Here is a 16,994-nt window from a genome sequence, read left to right as displayed (position 1 = left end):
AGGGGAGAGAGCAGATGCTACAGCTTGGGGACCTGGAGAAAGATCTCTGTGGTATGCCTCTCTCTCGGGGTCCCTCAGAAAGCCAGGCTGGCAGGGCCACGGCTGCCCATCAGAGCCGCCTGTGCGCCCCCAGGGACCCCGACTCCTTCCCTCTCCTCCTGTTCCTGCCCAGCCTCAGTTTCTTTCTGGGCTCAGTCATGCACTCTATACAAAACCGAGTGTAGGAATCAGTGAGCTACGCATATTTCTAACATCCACTCCCAGATCCAACACACAAACCGCAGAGAGGAAAGGATCCAGCCCTCTTTGCAAAGCCAGGCCAGGAGCCCCCAGCCCTGCCCTGCCCTGGGGCTCCTCTCTGTACCAGGTGCGCTTCTCACTCACACCTATACCAGGACCTCTGCCACCTGGTCAGAGCTCAGCCTGCGTCTCGTGCATTGAGAGCAAAGCCCAGGTTAGGATTACAGCGCTGCCAAGCAGAGGTGTGACCTTTCCCTGGGAGTTCAGAGACGGGGACCCAGAACCAGAAAGTCATCAACGTGCTCACAGCCACAGCAGGGCACTTAGCGCTTTCTGTAGTCCCGTTTACTCACTCGGGCAAGGCGGACAAGGCGTATGAACAGGTGTCATCTGAGCTCCCTGTTGGTTTGAAAAGCCCAAGACCCTAACACCCAGGAGAAGTCCCAGAGCTAAGATGGAGTCTGCCCCACCAGCCTGGAGCCGTGAGCACTGGGCCCCATCCACACACATGCTGGGGGATGCGGGTGGGAACCCTGCCCACACAGGGGGTCCTTGGGCCAAGTGAGCCCAGAGGCGGCACCCCTCAAACCATAGCAGGCTCCTCATAAACCCACCTGGAGGCCACCTGCCTGGCACATTCATGGCCACCAACCAGGTGGCAAAAACTTGCAAGTCAACAATCCTTTCCTTTCCATCAGAGCCCACTCCCTAACACATATATATTATTATTTGCTGGAAAACCAATGGAAGATAGCGTCTTCATGAATCTAGATGCAAGATACGCCCTGTGCACAGGTGGGACGCACTGCGATATGGCAAGGTGACAGCTGCCGTCCCTCCGGACAGGCCCTCTCTTTCCCTGCCGGGCTGCAGGTAATGAGGCTGAAGGGCAGGGGACTCGTACAGTCACACAACTGAAGGAGGGGTTCACAGGTGAACACAGACGCCTCCTAGTTGAAGCCCTTTCTTGCCCATGTGGTATTTGCAGTTCTGAAGGGACGCTCTGAGTGCCAACCCCAACGGGTCTGGCTGCTCCCGGGTTCCTGAGTTGGCCACACGGGACAAAACTTCCTTGTTGGCACAGAAACCCCAGGCTGAGAATGAGAGCCAATTAACCAGGTCAAACTGCTGTCTCAACCCAGGATGAGGCTTCTTTTCAGTAAACCAACTTCACTGGCAGGGAACAGAACTACACCGAAAACGCCTTCTGAACAAAACATGCTTCTCCCCATGGGAGGAAGCATGACTCATAAATCAGGAATCTGACAAATGAGTGGCAGACACACAAAAATTCTGTGTATGTGATTAATCACTTTGAAAAGCAAGATTATCTTTTTACAGTAAATACATTTTTTTACAACATTGAGAAGGCCGGGAGCCAGGACACCAGTACCAATAAAACCCTGGCATTACGGAGTCTGTGTAAGCAACAGAAAAATAAAAATAAAACCCTTGTCAAAATAAACAGCAAACCTTTCTGGAGCTGCCTGTCAATACCGCTCATTTTCGAACTCCAGCTTGAGGCCTGGCTCCCCCCAATTCCTCCCATGATTAGAGGAGAATTAAGAGATGGTAAAAGGCTGACACTGGTCTGAACATCTTGAAGACACACACACACACTTAGATTTTAATTGTTTCCTCGAGGAAATGGCTATTAAGTCAATTACTCAGTAAATGTGATTTCCTAATTGTTCCTAAGCTTACTGCCTTTACATGCAAAGACTATTTTTAAAAACTTATTTGTTTGCTTATGGAACTTACACAGGCTCCACGAGGCCTGGGTTTTATAGACACGGAAGGTCTTCATGTAATGTTGTACATAGGTTCTGTGCCTTTAAGTAAAAGGACATTTAAAAAACCAATTTTCCCGCAGGCCAAATTATATAAACAAGAGTTAAATTCCCGCCCCACCTCATCACCGTTATGATGAAATGACGTTGAATGAAACGACCTGTTGACCCAACAACGAGCTGTATTGTATCTTGGCTCCGGGCCTTCTCAATCTTACAGAATAAGTTCCTGAACTTGGGTCGACCCTGCCGGCCAAAGGTAGACCGAGCGAGGCAGGGTGGGAGGGGTTGGTTATCTCCTCGAGGACAGCTGTGTATCACCTCTCTCGATATTCTAAATGCCTCGTACCTATTACGCACTCAGCTGTTTTATCTGTGGCTCCCGTCTCGGGGCCATCTGACCTCTGAGTAATGAGCACACCGCACCTCCTGGCCTGCTCCCATAAAGGGCAGGAAGGCAAAGGCATGTGCATGGTACTTAGAAGACAGCCCAGGGGCCAGAGAACTGCATTTGTGGATCCAAACATGAGGGGCTGTGAGGGTGGCCGGTTAGCTCAGGTGGTTAGAGCGTGGTGCTATTAAAACCAAGGTTGCTGGTTTGATCCCCACATGGGCCACTGTGAGCTGTGCCCTTAAAAAAAAAAAAAGATGAGGGGCTGAGCAACACCCCCATCATTTACTAAGCAATAACAACGTCCGGCAATGTATCCATCCGGCTTCTCCCAGGGTGGGACAGAAGGCGGGTCTCCCCTACAGAGGGACGACAGACCTTCCCCCGCTTTTCAGCCCTTGCTGACAAATGGAAAAAAAAGTCTGCAGTAAAACAACTGATCATTCTCTTTCGTTTCTCGGAGAAACCTCGGCCTCTTTCCGGCTGTCTCTAGGGGGCATCAGAGCCCAGCACATGGGGGCGATCAGCAGACCCGAGCCATCTGCAAAGGATACATACAGCACTTGGCCTTTTCACAGACGCTGCCTCCCACCCATCTGCAACACGCTGCTTTACACCACGTCCAAGTGGCCCCCAAATCCAACATTCGCACCAACCTTGGGGGCTCAGCAAGGGCAAGGATTTACATTCGCCTGGCACTCGGCACCAAACATACTCAGAAAATGTTTCCTCTTTAAATGTTTTTTTAAAATAGCTTTGCTGAGGTATAATTTACCTACCCCCGAATTACCCATTGTAAATTTCATGAATTTCAGTAAATCTGCACACCTGTCTGTCTATCACCACTATGTATAGTTCTAGAACCTTTCCATGACGCCAAAGGGTCCACATTGCCCATGCCGGTGGGTCTCCACTCCTAGCCCCAGCCATCACTGATGTGCTTTCTGTCTCTAGTTTTGCCTCTTCTGGAAACTCCATATGAATGGAATGATACAATGTTCAGTCTTTTTGTGCCTGGCTGTTTTTCACTCAGCCTAATGTTTTTGAGGTTCCTGCGTGTTGTTACATTATAATTGAGTAGTATTACATTGTACCACATTCTGTTTATCCATTCATCGGTTGATGGGCATTTGGATTATTTCCAGTGGGGTTTCTTTCTGGGGTGGGGTGAGTAAAATGAATAATACTGCTGTGAACATTCATACATAAGTCTTGTGTGGGCACGTTTTTCATTTTTTGTGGGTAGCTGCAAGGTAGAGCCTGGAACTGCTGAGTTACATGGTTGACTGTGTATTTTGTAAAAGTCCCAGAGAAGTGCAGCCCTATTGTAACCTAATCTTAAAGTTGCAAAAAGGTAAAATGGAGCACCAAGTGTTGCAAAGTCAAGTGGTGGGTGGGGACCTGGAGGGGAGAGATGCCTAAATGCTTCCAAGAATTTCAATTCTTATTACCCAGGACCTCTATCTACTTCTATTCTTTCCAGGTCAACAATCCTTGGTGAAAACAACAACAAAAAAACTGACATCTTAACTCCTTATTTATCTGATGTCATCAGAAAGTAGGGTTGTCCAGATAAAGGAATTGTCCAGATAACGGTAACATTCTCTTTCTTTTCAATGGCTTAAAAGTTAGCCATTTTATAGAACTCTTGTACATGTGCATTACAAAAAATAATAATAAATCTAAGTGCTTTGCAGATATGCATATGAGAACCAGAAGTAACAGGATATAGCAGTGGTTTCCAATATTTGCTGCACATTGAAATCACCCTGGAATCTTCAGAAAAATACTGATGCCTGGGTCCCACCCCTAAACATTTTGATTGAATTGGGATAGAGTGCAACTTGACTAGCAGGGTTTTTACAAAGCCTGACACCATCAATAGATGAGTCTAGTGCATAGCAGAATGTGGGAGCCACTGGGATAAAGTTACCTTGGCTTAAAGCAAAGCACACAGAACTGACATTTCCAGACAGCTCTGCTAACACTCCTCTAACTCCAAAGCCTTGACTATGTCCCACTGCCTTCCTGAAGTATAATCTCCACACCTGGGCGCATAACACGTTATGTAATTCTGACACCAGCTGCCTCCCCAGCATTCTGGCAAACAGGTCCCAGGATGCCTCAGCTTGTTGCTGCCCTTGCTCCTGCCGACCTATCCTGAACTGCCTTTCTTCACTTTCTGTTTTCTGAGAGCTTCCGGAAACCCTTCGAGGCCCGTCTCAAGCGCCACATCCTCTAGGAAGCCTGTCTGATCTGTTCAATCAGATAGCGGACTCTTTTTCATGCCCTTGGCACGTTCCTTTTCTTACCCTCGTAGCATCTGGCACGTTCTGCTTTGTACTTATCTAGTTATCATGTTCCTTTCTTCTCTCCCCTCGCTGACTCTTTCCTTCTTGCGGGAGGGATGAGGGGAGCAGGTGAAGAGGTTGGACCTAACTCTGTCCCTAAGTCTGAAAAGGGCACATAAAGAACTGAATTGTTGCTACTGCTTGGGCTTCATACAAATACAGCTGTGGGGGAGCTCATCAGACCTAAGCAGGACCCCTAAGTTTGGTCATGGATGTGGAAGGCAGGTGGGAGAACCCAGCTCCCACCGGAAGAGGCATGATTCTCAAATGCCCTCACTAAAGAGACACCCTCCAACAAACAGCACACAGAGACAACAGGCTGGAAGCCCAGCATCCTCAGGCTATGAGGCAGGGTGGGAGAACCTGAAGCCCATCCGCCTTGCCTTGTCATCTAAAACGCTAATGGCAGGGCAGGGACCCGAAGCGTACCTGAGCCCGGAAGTGCCCACACACCTGAGCAATGGCACGCAGCCTTTAAAAGTCCCACTGGGACTTCAGGTTTTATACAGTTTTCAGATAATGAGACATACAGAAATATTCTTGCAAATGAAAACCAGGCTTTGGTTTTTGGCTATACGGAAGTGCATACTTCCTTCAGTTAACACACAACTAAAGGGTAATCGCATCATGTAATAATCCGTAATAAAAAATTAATGCAACTCTCCGCTCGGCTTTCCCATCTATGTCTACCATGTGCTCAGCCTGAGGGGAAACTGTGTGCCCTTAAGCAGCAGGACAACTTGCAGATACCAATCTGCCGAAGAAAAAATGCTCCCCGACACCAGGAATTCCAGAAAAAAGAAAAACAAAAAACAAAAAACTGTGCTAATACTCACTTTAAAATTAAATACAACAAACGAAAAGCACCAAATGGCAGAGTCCCAGCTTGCCACCTAAGGGACCTGGGCCACACTAGGGCTGGACATAGTGGCAGCCTCCTTGGGTTTGCAAAGGAGAAAGACGTTTTTCTAAAGGATCCGTGTTCCCAGTGGGGAGGACCATGAGCTTCTTTTCAAGGATGGAATGAAGAGCTGCCCTCTCTCTGTAGCTGTATCAGATGATGGAATTCTAAGAATGTCAGACTGACCAAGAGTTAGTCTGAGAAAAGCAGGGTTGCTGTAAAGAAACCCTTCTGCGGTAACTGTATCGTTAGGGCAGATCCGTCCGCAAGGACAGCCTTTCCCACGACCTTCCCACCCTTTCTTTCCTAAATTATTTCCCCAAACTCTCTTTAGAAGGAATTCACTCATTAATGGATGTCTCCTTTAATTTTAAAGCCTTAGCTTAAGCCTGGCAGGAGCTGTGTTTAAAAGGGAGCCGGTGAAGAGGAAAGTCTATATGCAAAGGTATACACCAACGAAATGCTAGAAAGCAAGTGTGGACGCAGTAAGCCATCAGCTTTTCTTTATCCTCCAATGAAAAGCCTCTGGCTATTTTAAAACCCCTCTCCCAAAGCACATGTTTGCGGGAGGCAAAACTCCCATCAACAGCGTAAATCCTGTAAGTTAATCCCTAAAAGCAATTTTGTGAATCAAGATTTCATTAAAACAAATGAACTGCCCATACTCTCCAAATGTCCTTTGCTCCAATAGATGTGCAAAGATGGCATGTGTTTTTAGGGAGCAGAGTATAGCCCTGTGAGACAGACTGAGGGTGGTGTAAGTGACTATTTCACGGCATCGAACCCTTCAGACCCATTCCCGTCGCTCTTGGCAGAAAGAGCAACTGCATCCCTGGGACGTTCCTCCAGCCACAGTCGGACACATGACCCTGGACCGATGGGACACAACGGTTTTCCAAAACGGCAAGGTCCCAAGGATGGAGGCTAATGGCTCCACGCACGAGAGGTCACGCCAGCAGGGGGGTCTCTCAGGGAGCAGGGGCATTCCCCGTTGCTTCTTCCTTTCTCCTTTTGAACAAGAAAGGGCTCTTACCTGCGCGACACAGACTTTTAAAAGCAGGCTCCTGACCTTGTACTAGAGGGTCAATTCTCACCGTCGGAGCACTTACCCCTCGAGCTGTTCCTCGCCTAAGATCTGGCGGAGGTTTTTGAGGAAGGATAGGGACACCAACGCGTGGGAATGGCGTATCTTCACGTAGCCCGTCACCACCTCGATGAGTCCCATGAAATTCTCCAGTTCCGAGGCGATGTTATCTATGGGAAGAGGGGACCCGGTGACCCTGAGCGCTCACTCCGCGGACGGGCGACCGGCCCCTGGTCTCTCACAAACGTGTGGTGTGCCAGGCCCTGGTGGGTCTTGTTTTGGTGGGGACGCTCAGGCTGCAGGCACAGGACCCACGCGCCTTGTCCCAAATTGCTTCCCTAAGTGACTGCAGACCACCTCTCCCAGGTGGGACTTCAGCTCCCTGGCTGATTTAACAGAGCGTCACATCGTAAAAAACAGACTGCCAATGAGTGAAGGCCAACAATCTAGGGAACGCCTTTCAATTAATGTGCTCTGTCAACAGGGAGTACCGTTAGGCGCTGCCTCTGAGCTAGGCCTGGGTCCGCCCATCCAGCCATCTGCCTCTAGTGAAAGAGTCTGTCTTCCTAAGACTGGGAGAAAACACCCCGCTCCATCGAGGATGGCTATCCGCAGGTGATTAAAAAAAAAAATTCCTTTCTGCTTTTCTAAGCTTTCCAAGTATTATTTTCATAGCTAGAACATAGCTGGGAAAATAGTTGCTAATACATATGTAAAAATGACATTATGTATGTAAACAGACTGCTTGCTTTTCTTCTCGTTTGGCCTATCTTTTTCTCAGAGTAAACAGAAAACAAACTGGAGCTTGACTTACACCCAAATGATAATAAAGCACTATAATGAACTGGGTGTGGTTCGACTCGTGAGGTTTGTACGGAGTTTGATTTGTGAAGACTTATTTAATCCAAGGTCCTATTTTGCTTGGAATTGATACAAACAAGGGTGCTGTCCTGGAAGGCAAGACTCTACATTTAAGGTACAATTTAATATCTTTCTAAGAGAAATTCAGGAGAAGTTCAAGTTGTAAAGGCTAGAGGTTGTCTGAAGTTGAAAATTCACAGAAAAGAGCCCAGATTTTAAATGTGGGCAGGCTGCATGCCTTTTAGTCAAAGCTCAGGTTTTAGTCAAACCTTTCGAACGAGATGTCCCATCCCTCTTTAAGTCCAACTGATTTCCTGCTTTGGACACACACTGCAAGACACATTTCATCATCAGACACCAAGATGTACCAACCCCTTCTCAAGTTATACTTCTCCATGGATTTAGTTCACGGATTACATAGTTATCTTCGGATTAGGACTGTTTTTAAAAGGCAGGTTTAGGCATTTAATGAGGGTATTCTAGGGACAAGGAAATCTTTTTTTTTAATTTAAGGGATCTAGAAAGAGTAAAAAGAATAAAACTTTAGAAGTACCATGAGGGTAAGAATTCTAGCTGCGTGGGAACAAAGCAATCTCTGTTGTGAAAGGCTGGAAAACGGGAAAAGCAAGGGACGTCCACACATTCAAAAGAACTAAGCAAAAACGTGCTCCTGCCATCTCTATACCATAACTTCTTTAACAAACAGTATTAAGGAAAAGTAAATTCACAGAATAAACAAATTAGCCATTCCCCCCACCTTCCAACTGTAGAAACAATTTCTTCATAAAAGGATTTAGGAGAAAAAAAAAATTCCTTCAAACCTCAAGGTCTCCTTACTATACTTATTGTAGCTTAGGAAACCATCGGTAGGTACCAAGTGGTCCCAGGATGGACCATTTAAGGCATCATTACTATAAGCCCTTGTCCATTAAAGACCAAAAACGAAAATATCACAGAGCAAGTCAATGGGAACTGCTATGCACAAATGCCATCACCTGGGACGCTGTCTACCGTAAATGACGGTCATCCCACAGGGGTGACACTGAAACTTGAAATACATGATGACACACGCTTAAATCCTTTTGGCTCTCAGAAGGAGATTCAGAGATCAACCACACTTCGGGACTTCATCAAATTTGAAAGTGACATCATGAACTATTCCCTGTGCCCAGGCTCCTCCACAGATCCAACGACCCAAAGCTCTAGATTGAAAGCTGCGTGGATTTGGCTCGCTCCGGAGACTGCTGAGTCATACCTCTGATCCATCGTCTCTTCTGGAGCGTATGTGTATTGGGACCTGCCTCTCCCGTGTAAGAGGCGACTCACAGAAAGATGAGGGCTGACCCTTTGCAGGAAAAAACATGCCACTGGCTAACACACAGACTGCCCTTCTGTCTGTTTTTTATCTCTGAGGGGGACTCAAAGAAGACGTGTCAAGCAAAAGGCTGACACGCCATGTTGTTTTCCTAGGCCCACATTTGATTTGTGAGTCATAGACAAATAGGAAAAGCATCAACCTGAGAAACCCAGGAGACCCAGCCATCGCTGCTGGGCAGTGAATAGATACTTACTGCCGCGGCGGATGTTAATGAGCAGGTTGCCCTTGAAGATGGTGCATCCTTGAAGCATCTGAGCAGAAGTGACCGAATCAATGGTCTTCGTTTTCTTTTCTTCCTCACAGACTTTGGGACAAGGGCCTTCGCAAGGGATGCAGTACATGCTGTGGAAGATAAAGAACCAACCGCAAACACAGAGGTCAGGGTGTCTCCTTGCATTGCAAAAAAAAATCAGAAGAAGGCTGTGTTTGGATTCTGGTTGTTTTGACAGCACACATTATAAAAACCAGGAAGCCTTCGAGGGGTCACGTCATCACTCGTCCCCAAGCCCACCCAGGACCAGCCACTCAGACTGCCAACCAAAGGACAAAGTGCCTAGGAGGGAAAAGCGTGCTGCTTGTTTGCAGACAAACTACACGCTGCCTCCTTGAAACATGTGTGGCTCATAGGCTGTCGACTGGTGAGCCAGCTGGTCCCATGTGGGAGACACAGCCTCGCAGAGAGGAAGCAATGGTGGTGACGGAGGAGAACAAGGCTGCTCCCTGCGGCCGTGGCTCCTGCCCCACACACCCTGGAGACGCTGCTGGGAGGCTGGACGGGGGCAAACGGACAGCAGTGTCTCTGCTGTGAACAGGAGTCGCACGCCCGCTGCCAGCACCCCAGCGAAGCCCAGGGAGGGCTTCCGAAAGGCGTGTGCTTACAACTCAGATCCGTTCTTTTCTTGCTAAAGCGTAACTGACATTATTTCTTGACAGGGTTACGCAGAAACTCTAAATTGATCCAAATGTTGTTTTCGCTGCATGCACAATAAAAGCAGGGACGTTCCATTATTTTGTAATCAGCTTGTTTCAAATGCTCTCCTGAACATGCCACAAACCGCCGAGTGGCAGGGCCGAGGGAAGTGAGGCTGGCACTTTCCCTGCTTACCTACCATTATTCAGGAAATAGTGAGCAAACTGTTAATCCAGCTGCTGAACCACAGCGCATTGATCCAAATTTGGGTTGATTTCCAAACAAAATGAATGACACAACATTATAGGGTGTATAAATAATAGGATGGTGAGTTAGAGAGTCATTACATTTATATTATTGTTCTTGAACAATCTTTGAAACATCATGAAGCAAAAAAAACATTAAAAAAAAAAAAAAGAAAAACTCTAAGTTACAGTGTTTTCATTAAAGTCTGCCCCCCTGCCCTGGCACTTTACCGCACATCCAAGACAAAGATGCGGGGTTGTATTTTGTATAAGTGAAAAAAACTTTCCTGGTATTTTCCTATTTCATGTCGGGAGAACGGGAGGCAAGGTTTTCAAAGGAACTGGACCAACCACAGGAGAGGGGATTTGTCTTTCCTCCGACATCACACCGGATGTTCTCCTTGCTGGCGTGGGTAGTAACCTCCCTCCAGCCCTTTCCGTTGGTCTTTTATTGATTCTGACTTACCTACATACCGTATTTGATACCGTATCTAGTCCCCACCCTCCCTTTTAAGAACTTTTTATTTTGAAACAATTACAGATTCCCAGAAAGGAGCAAAGAGTACAGAAGGGTTCCATGCGCCCTTCATCCGGTTTCCCTCAGTGGTTACATCTTTCATGATGATACAAAATCACAACCAGGAAATGGACACTGGTACAGTGTATGTCTGTCCTTCTATGTCACCATATCACTTGTGTAGTTACCCACCAAGTCAAGATCCTGAACGAGTCCACACCAATCACCCATATAGTTACCGGCCACCATTTCCCTAACTCCTTCCTGGCAACCACCACTCTGTTCTCCATCTCTGTAATCCTGCCATTTTGAGAATGTCAGATACATGGAATTACACAGTACGTGACCTTCTGACGTTAGCTCAATATCCTTGAGTGTAATGTCCTGGAGATCCATCCAAGTTGTTGTGTATTTCCATAGTTTTGCTCCTTTCTATTGCTGAATAATATTTCCTGGTGTGGCTGTACCAGTTTGCTTAGCCATTTACCTGCTGTGGGATAGCTGAGTGGTTTCCAGTGTGGGGCCATTACAAATAAAGCCGCTACGAACAACTGTGCACGTGTTTTTGTGTGCACGTACCTTTTCAGTTCTCTGGGGAAATGTCCAGGAGCGAAAATTCTAGGTCACATGGTCTGTTTCGTCCCCCGCAATATTTCATTCAAATAGTAATTTCTGAACCAAACACTTTAGCTAAAATGTCTAGGCTATTGTGTATCAATTGTTAATTGCAAAAAAATTTTAAGATAAAAAATAATAAATAAGTAAATAAAAGTTTTTGGAAGACAAAAATGTCTAGGAATCATCTATCACTTTAAAAATGTTTTCCTAAGGAAGAGCTCCGATTATATGTTTACAGATTCAGCTTCCTCGAATCCGTTCTGGTAGAGACAGTATAAACAGTATTAAAAAAATAAATATTTCAAACTAAGTGCCAAACAGCACTTAAAGGTGGAGAGGGGGTTTTATTCTTTCTTAATGGCATTTTTTCTAAAATGGAAAAGGTACATATACCTGTAGCTTTGAACAGGTAAGAATGAATGGGAAAACAAAGGCTCAGTTCTCTGAAGACTGCACTGCAGCAGGAGAAACATGGCCAAAAGGCACAGTGCCCCCAGCTTTCTCCTGCATCACAGGACAATGTAGCCACAGGATGGTATTACCTCCCTGCCCCCCGCCGTTCATGAACCAGCTGCCCCACCTCTGTCCCCACCACCCAGGACGAACTGTGGCTGAGCCTCGTCTGGGTTCCAGACACTGCCCAGGGCACTGGTAAAGCCCTTTTACATTCTGAGCCTGCTAATAAAATGTCAGTAAAGTGTGGTGGCCTTATTGGTGTGGAATATGTATTCTTTACAGGTCATTGGAGTCTTGGCACATATATCATGTTATTGTATTTAGAATAAACCTTACTATTCTAATGGTTATAGAAATTACAGCAGCAGGAAACCGTTCTCCATCCAATAGTAGGAAGTCGTGTGCATTTTATCTTTGGTTTGAAGTGAAGCCTACGGGATGAGCTACACCTCCAGATATTCCACAGAAGACAGAACCCCTCTTTACAAAGGCTTGCTGAAAGCAGCACACAGAAGCAGGCTGCGGGAAACGCAGGGAAGTTTCACATCACATTCAGAATGAATGTTGACTTTCCTAATGGCTGTGTGTGTACAGGATGCTTCTGAAGAACCCAAGTACGTAAGGGTCCCCTGGTGGTAATCATGAAGGAGCCATGTGACAACTGAACCCTTTCAAACTGCAACTTCTGGGCTCTGCTTCAAAGGAGGGAACAGCAAACCCCAGACTCCCCGTCTTTTTTGCTTCTAGGGTGCTGTATGTTGTAACAACGCTACCTTTTTTTAAAACGCTATCTTTTTTTTAAAGATAAATCAACAGCAATTTGCTAGAAGTCCAGAAGGCCTGCACAAGAGGGATGCCTCTTGTTACAAGGGACTTGTTTGTATCCCAATTTTGGAAGAAAAATGAGGGACACAGAGAAAAACCGAGGGATGGCGAAGGTGGAGGGGGGAGAGAAAGGAGAGGGTGCTGATGGAAAACGGAGGTTCTTTTAAGCTACAGCTTCCTCCTAGTGGCCGCGAGGTCAGGCACAGGAAGCCAGCTTGTGCTGTAGACGTTTTAGGCCTGTTCGCTGCCTCAAGGGTGCTGGTGGGGCTGGTCCTGCCTGCCTCTTGCACCCCCAAAGCCTCCTCTGGGCTAGGGTTCTGTAGGGCTGGAAAAACCTACATCCACGGTCTGCGCTGCTTGGAGGGCAGCCTGGCAAACGCTCAGGGAGACCGTGACCGCTGGGTACCTGAGCCGGCGAGTCAGGTGTTTCCCTTCAAAGGGCAGGCAGTCCACCTCCAACAGAAAACAATACCCTGCCCACTGCCTCTAGACTCTCACAAACAATGCGCGTTGTGCCAGCCCTCTCCGTGGGCTCATCTCCCTTAAGCTCCTCAGGGCCCCACCCAGCCGGGACAAGTGACAGAGCCCCCCCCCTGTCCCCTGGGGGGCTGTGACCGGCAGGCCACGGGACTGACCTCTGGCTGCCGTTGCGGATGTAACCCGAGGGGCACTCCTGCATGCACTCGCCGTCGTGGATCACAAAGCCCTCGGTGTCGCTGCTCTCGGCGTTGGGGATGTTGGCGCAGAAGTCGCGGTCCACGCAGCGCCAGCCCTCGAAGCGGTAGGTGTTGGGCGGGCAGCTGGGCACGCAGACGCCGGCGTAGTAATAGTGGCGGCAGGCCACGCAGGCCGCGTCGTTGTCCGGCGCGCTGCAGCTGCCCAGGCACTCGGGGTGGCAGCACTCGTTGTTCTCGGTGCACGCCCGCTTCCCGCACGCGCTCGGGCACACTGTGGGGCAGAGGGCACAGGGCGGTTAGTCGGGCTGGGGCTGGGGCTGGGGCTGGACGGCCTCCTCCGGGCCTGGCCAGCATTCGGCTGGGTCATTCCCTCCCACCAGCACCAGATGGCTCCATTGCCCACCACCAAACCAATGGATCACTCGTGAAGTCCCCACGCCGAAAATCACTGGGCTCTGCATCCCACGTTACATGTGCAGTGACAGTAGTATGACAGACCACACTCCAAGTTTCAGCAAGGAGAGCCTGGTGAGAAGTCCCGCCTCGCCTGTGTACTCGCTATTGACCCTTTCTTTCCTCATCTATCACACGGGGTACTCACACCCACCTTAGACGGCATGCGGGCCGGCTTAGCGTGACTTTAAAAGGCACTACGCCCTCCTCCTTCTGCATCTTGAAGGTGCACCTAACTGAAAGTATCTTGAAAAGCCCTGGTGTGTGAATAGATACTCGATGATTGGAAGAACAACTGAACTGGAATATAGTAAGGACGACACCAGTCACGTTTACAAAATGCTTTGGGAAAGTTCTTACCCCACAAAAGGGATAATATCCACTTACTCATGCATCCTAACCTATTATATCACTGAGAAGCCCTCGTGTCTGATGGTTATTCTCAAATACAAGAAAACGGATGGGTAGGTAGAGTCTCTGAGCCCAGGGGACCACAGGACATCAGAAACGGTCTCCCTTTGCCCCTCTGTGCCACAGGTAAGTGAAAGCAGTGTCTGAAAACAAGAGATCCACAATTCACATCCCAAACAGATAAGCTGGCGTTTACTTCCGTAACAGTGCTGTACGGATCACACTCTGGGGCTGGGAGTCTCACTAGCCAATAAAGTGTAAATCCACAAAATGTAAAATCTGATTTGCATTAGACATTCCCTACTTTTCCTCTGAGTTGGAAAACAACACAAAATCACACACACACACACACACACATATATATATAATTGATTCTGGTGCGCATTTAGTGAAGATTCTATTCATAAGAATTCATTTCTAGAACTGACCTTACCAAGTCAAACTGACCTCTGGGAAGTTTGAACCAATTTACACTCACACCTGCTGTGTCCGGGAGATTCTGTTTCTGTTTCACTGCAAACAGGTGAATTTAAAACAGAAGTACAAATTGCCAGTTGTAAAAATAGTCATGAGGCTATCAAATACAGCACAGGAAATACAGTCAATACTATTGTAGTAACTATATATGGTACCAGGTGGGACACTAGGCTTATTGGGGTGAAAACTTCATAAGGTATATAAATGTCTAATCACTATGTTGTATACCTGAGACTAATATACTACATGTCAGCTGCAACTGAAAAAGTAAAAATAACTAAAAACAGATACCAGGACACTCAAATGAATACTGTCACCTCTGAAGAAATGAGACAAATTCTCATGATACTGTCAAGCTTACAAAAATATTGCAACTTTCTCCTTTGAAATCATCCTTTGGCAGATCATCACGGAAGATTAAATCGGACCAATATCTACTTGCAACAACCCTCGGCCCCCCCACCCCCGCCTCACTTACAACTTAAATAAAATGCTATAGAAACTGATGGGAAGCAGACACTACTATCACATAAATGTAGGACTAAACACTTAAAAGCATTTAAAAGAACAGGACAAAAAAATATTCACGGTGTACTTGCTTAGAATCAGTTATACCCAGATGCAAATGCTGGGCATTTCCAGTATGAGAAAAACAAACAAATACGTGACAAAGTGTCTGCAGATATATTTTGCATTCCATTTCCCTTTCCACCGGACTCTGGAGACTGACACTCCCCAAAGGGGTGTGTTACACCAAACTGCACAGGCCGGCACACAGTGTGGCCGGCGAACTAGGGTTTTGTGTCTGCGACGGGACCTACTTCGGAAGGAATGTCAGTCAAGCTTCAATTAGGAAAAGTCATCTTCTGTATAACTCAAAACAATTCCTCTTAACGGATCCCAACTCAGGGGGTTCCTTTACATGACCTGATGTAAACTGTGCACACACGCATTACCAAATACTCCGGGGGGGGGGGGAATAAAAGGGGCTGAGGACAGAAGGAGAAAGGACAGGTGACCTGTTTGCTAAAGGACAAACTCTGTAAATAAGAGGCCACTCCAGGGATGGAAGCCGGTGTGCTCTGGGCTGCGGCACAATTTGAGAGAATTCTGGACTGCGGGCAGGAGAATGCATGGAAGTCCGGGGTATTAGCGAGTCCTGGAGCCAGCCCCAGAAGCCTGCTGTAAATTTTGTCTCATCGCAATGTATATAAATATTATTAGTGTTCAGGACTATTAAGGGATTTCTTGAAAAGCCCCGGGCAGTGTGTCTCGCCAGCAGATGGATGGCTGCTCCACGTGAATGCCAAAACTTTAAATTTAGTACAGTTACCAAATTTCCAATTACGGAGCTGTGCGAGAAACGAAGGGAACCTCATCCCTGGCTCCATGAAAAAGGACGGTACCTGGCAGGATGAAAGGCATTTCTGCTTTTAAAAAGAAAAAGAAAATGGAAGCGACTGTAAGCTAACAAATATACAGGGGGCAAAGGTAAATTGATTTTGCCTGTGAAATCTTCCTGTGCACTGGAATTCTTACAACGACCAACAATAAAAACAAAAGCCTGTCTATACAGACGGAAAAGCAAATGACATGTCTCACATCTACCACCAGGAGGATTGGTTCGGGGGTCACAGTTACGTAAAAGCTCACTCTCTTCATTTGGGGGGACAGAAAGAAATATTCATATATATCAGCCTTTAATTCTCTCCCTCTCCGGAACCGTTGCATTGATTAAATTCTTTCTCAGGTTTTAAAAAAAACATTTGTTTTTGTTCTCACCAGTTAAGTTCTTTAACAATCTTTACTTCGGTGAAACCATGTTCAAAAGCATATGATATGGTGCTTTGCTGCAAGAGAAGATGGAGAATTCTACATCTTCACAGAAGAACACAAAATGGACAGGGCGACCACTTCGCCACATAATTTTTTTAAATGCAAATAATTGTATCCCAAATGATTTCTGAAGGACAGAACTAGTTCACAGATGTTCAAATGAGGTCAAACTTCTGAGTCAAAATCCAGACAAGTTTCAGGACATCTTGGTTATTTCTGGGTCACCCTGAGTGACACCACACTGTTCCATATAAAAAGAGGGACGCCTTGTCTAATTGGCACACATCATTACGCAAAAAGATGAACTGAGCAGCTCTTAACGCCAGGAAAGTGTACTTCAGCTTCCAAAGTGCACCAGGGAGGTAGATACAGGGGCCAGAGAAGTTTTACCGTTTTCTTGCTTTGCCAGGAAAGGAGTGGACTCCACCAGACACCATTGAGAGGAGAGGAGAGGGGAGGGACCCCACCTGGGTCAGCTCAACACCCAGGTGCACCCAAGGCTGTTGGCATTGCCCCCCAGAGGGCACTTAGCCACAGGTGCGGGAGTGAGAAAGGCTCCTTTGGACTGTTCCA

At 47.1% G+C, this 16,994-nt stretch overlaps 1 protein-coding gene across 1 annotated transcript in view; it reads right to left on the bottom strand.

Moving 5' to 3' along the window:
- The window catches only part of IGF1R (insulin like growth factor 1 receptor), a 258,431-nt gene that overhangs the window by 43,462 nt on the left and 197,975 nt on the right, over positions 1–16,994 (bottom strand). The window contains exons 3-5 of the mRNA XM_019726667.3: positions 13,203–13,515; positions 9,190–9,338; positions 6,783–6,927 (exon numbers count right to left, since the gene is read on the bottom strand). Of these exons, the coding sequence (XP_019582226.1) occupies positions 6,783–6,927; positions 9,190–9,338; positions 13,203–13,515 (607 nt within the window). The remainder of the gene's footprint in view (positions 1–6,782; positions 6,928–9,189; positions 9,339–13,202; positions 13,516–16,994) is intronic.

Source organism: Rhinolophus sinicus, chromosome 13 (assembly GCF_057876585.1).
Source record: "Rhinolophus sinicus isolate RSI-liver-muscle chromosome 13, RSI-T2T, whole genome shotgun sequence".
Lineage (NCBI taxonomy): Eukaryota > Metazoa > Chordata > Mammalia > Chiroptera > Rhinolophidae > Rhinolophus > Rhinolophus sinicus.
The sequence above is the reverse complement of the archived record's forward strand: the minus strand, read 5'-3'. Positions and strand labels throughout refer to the sequence as shown.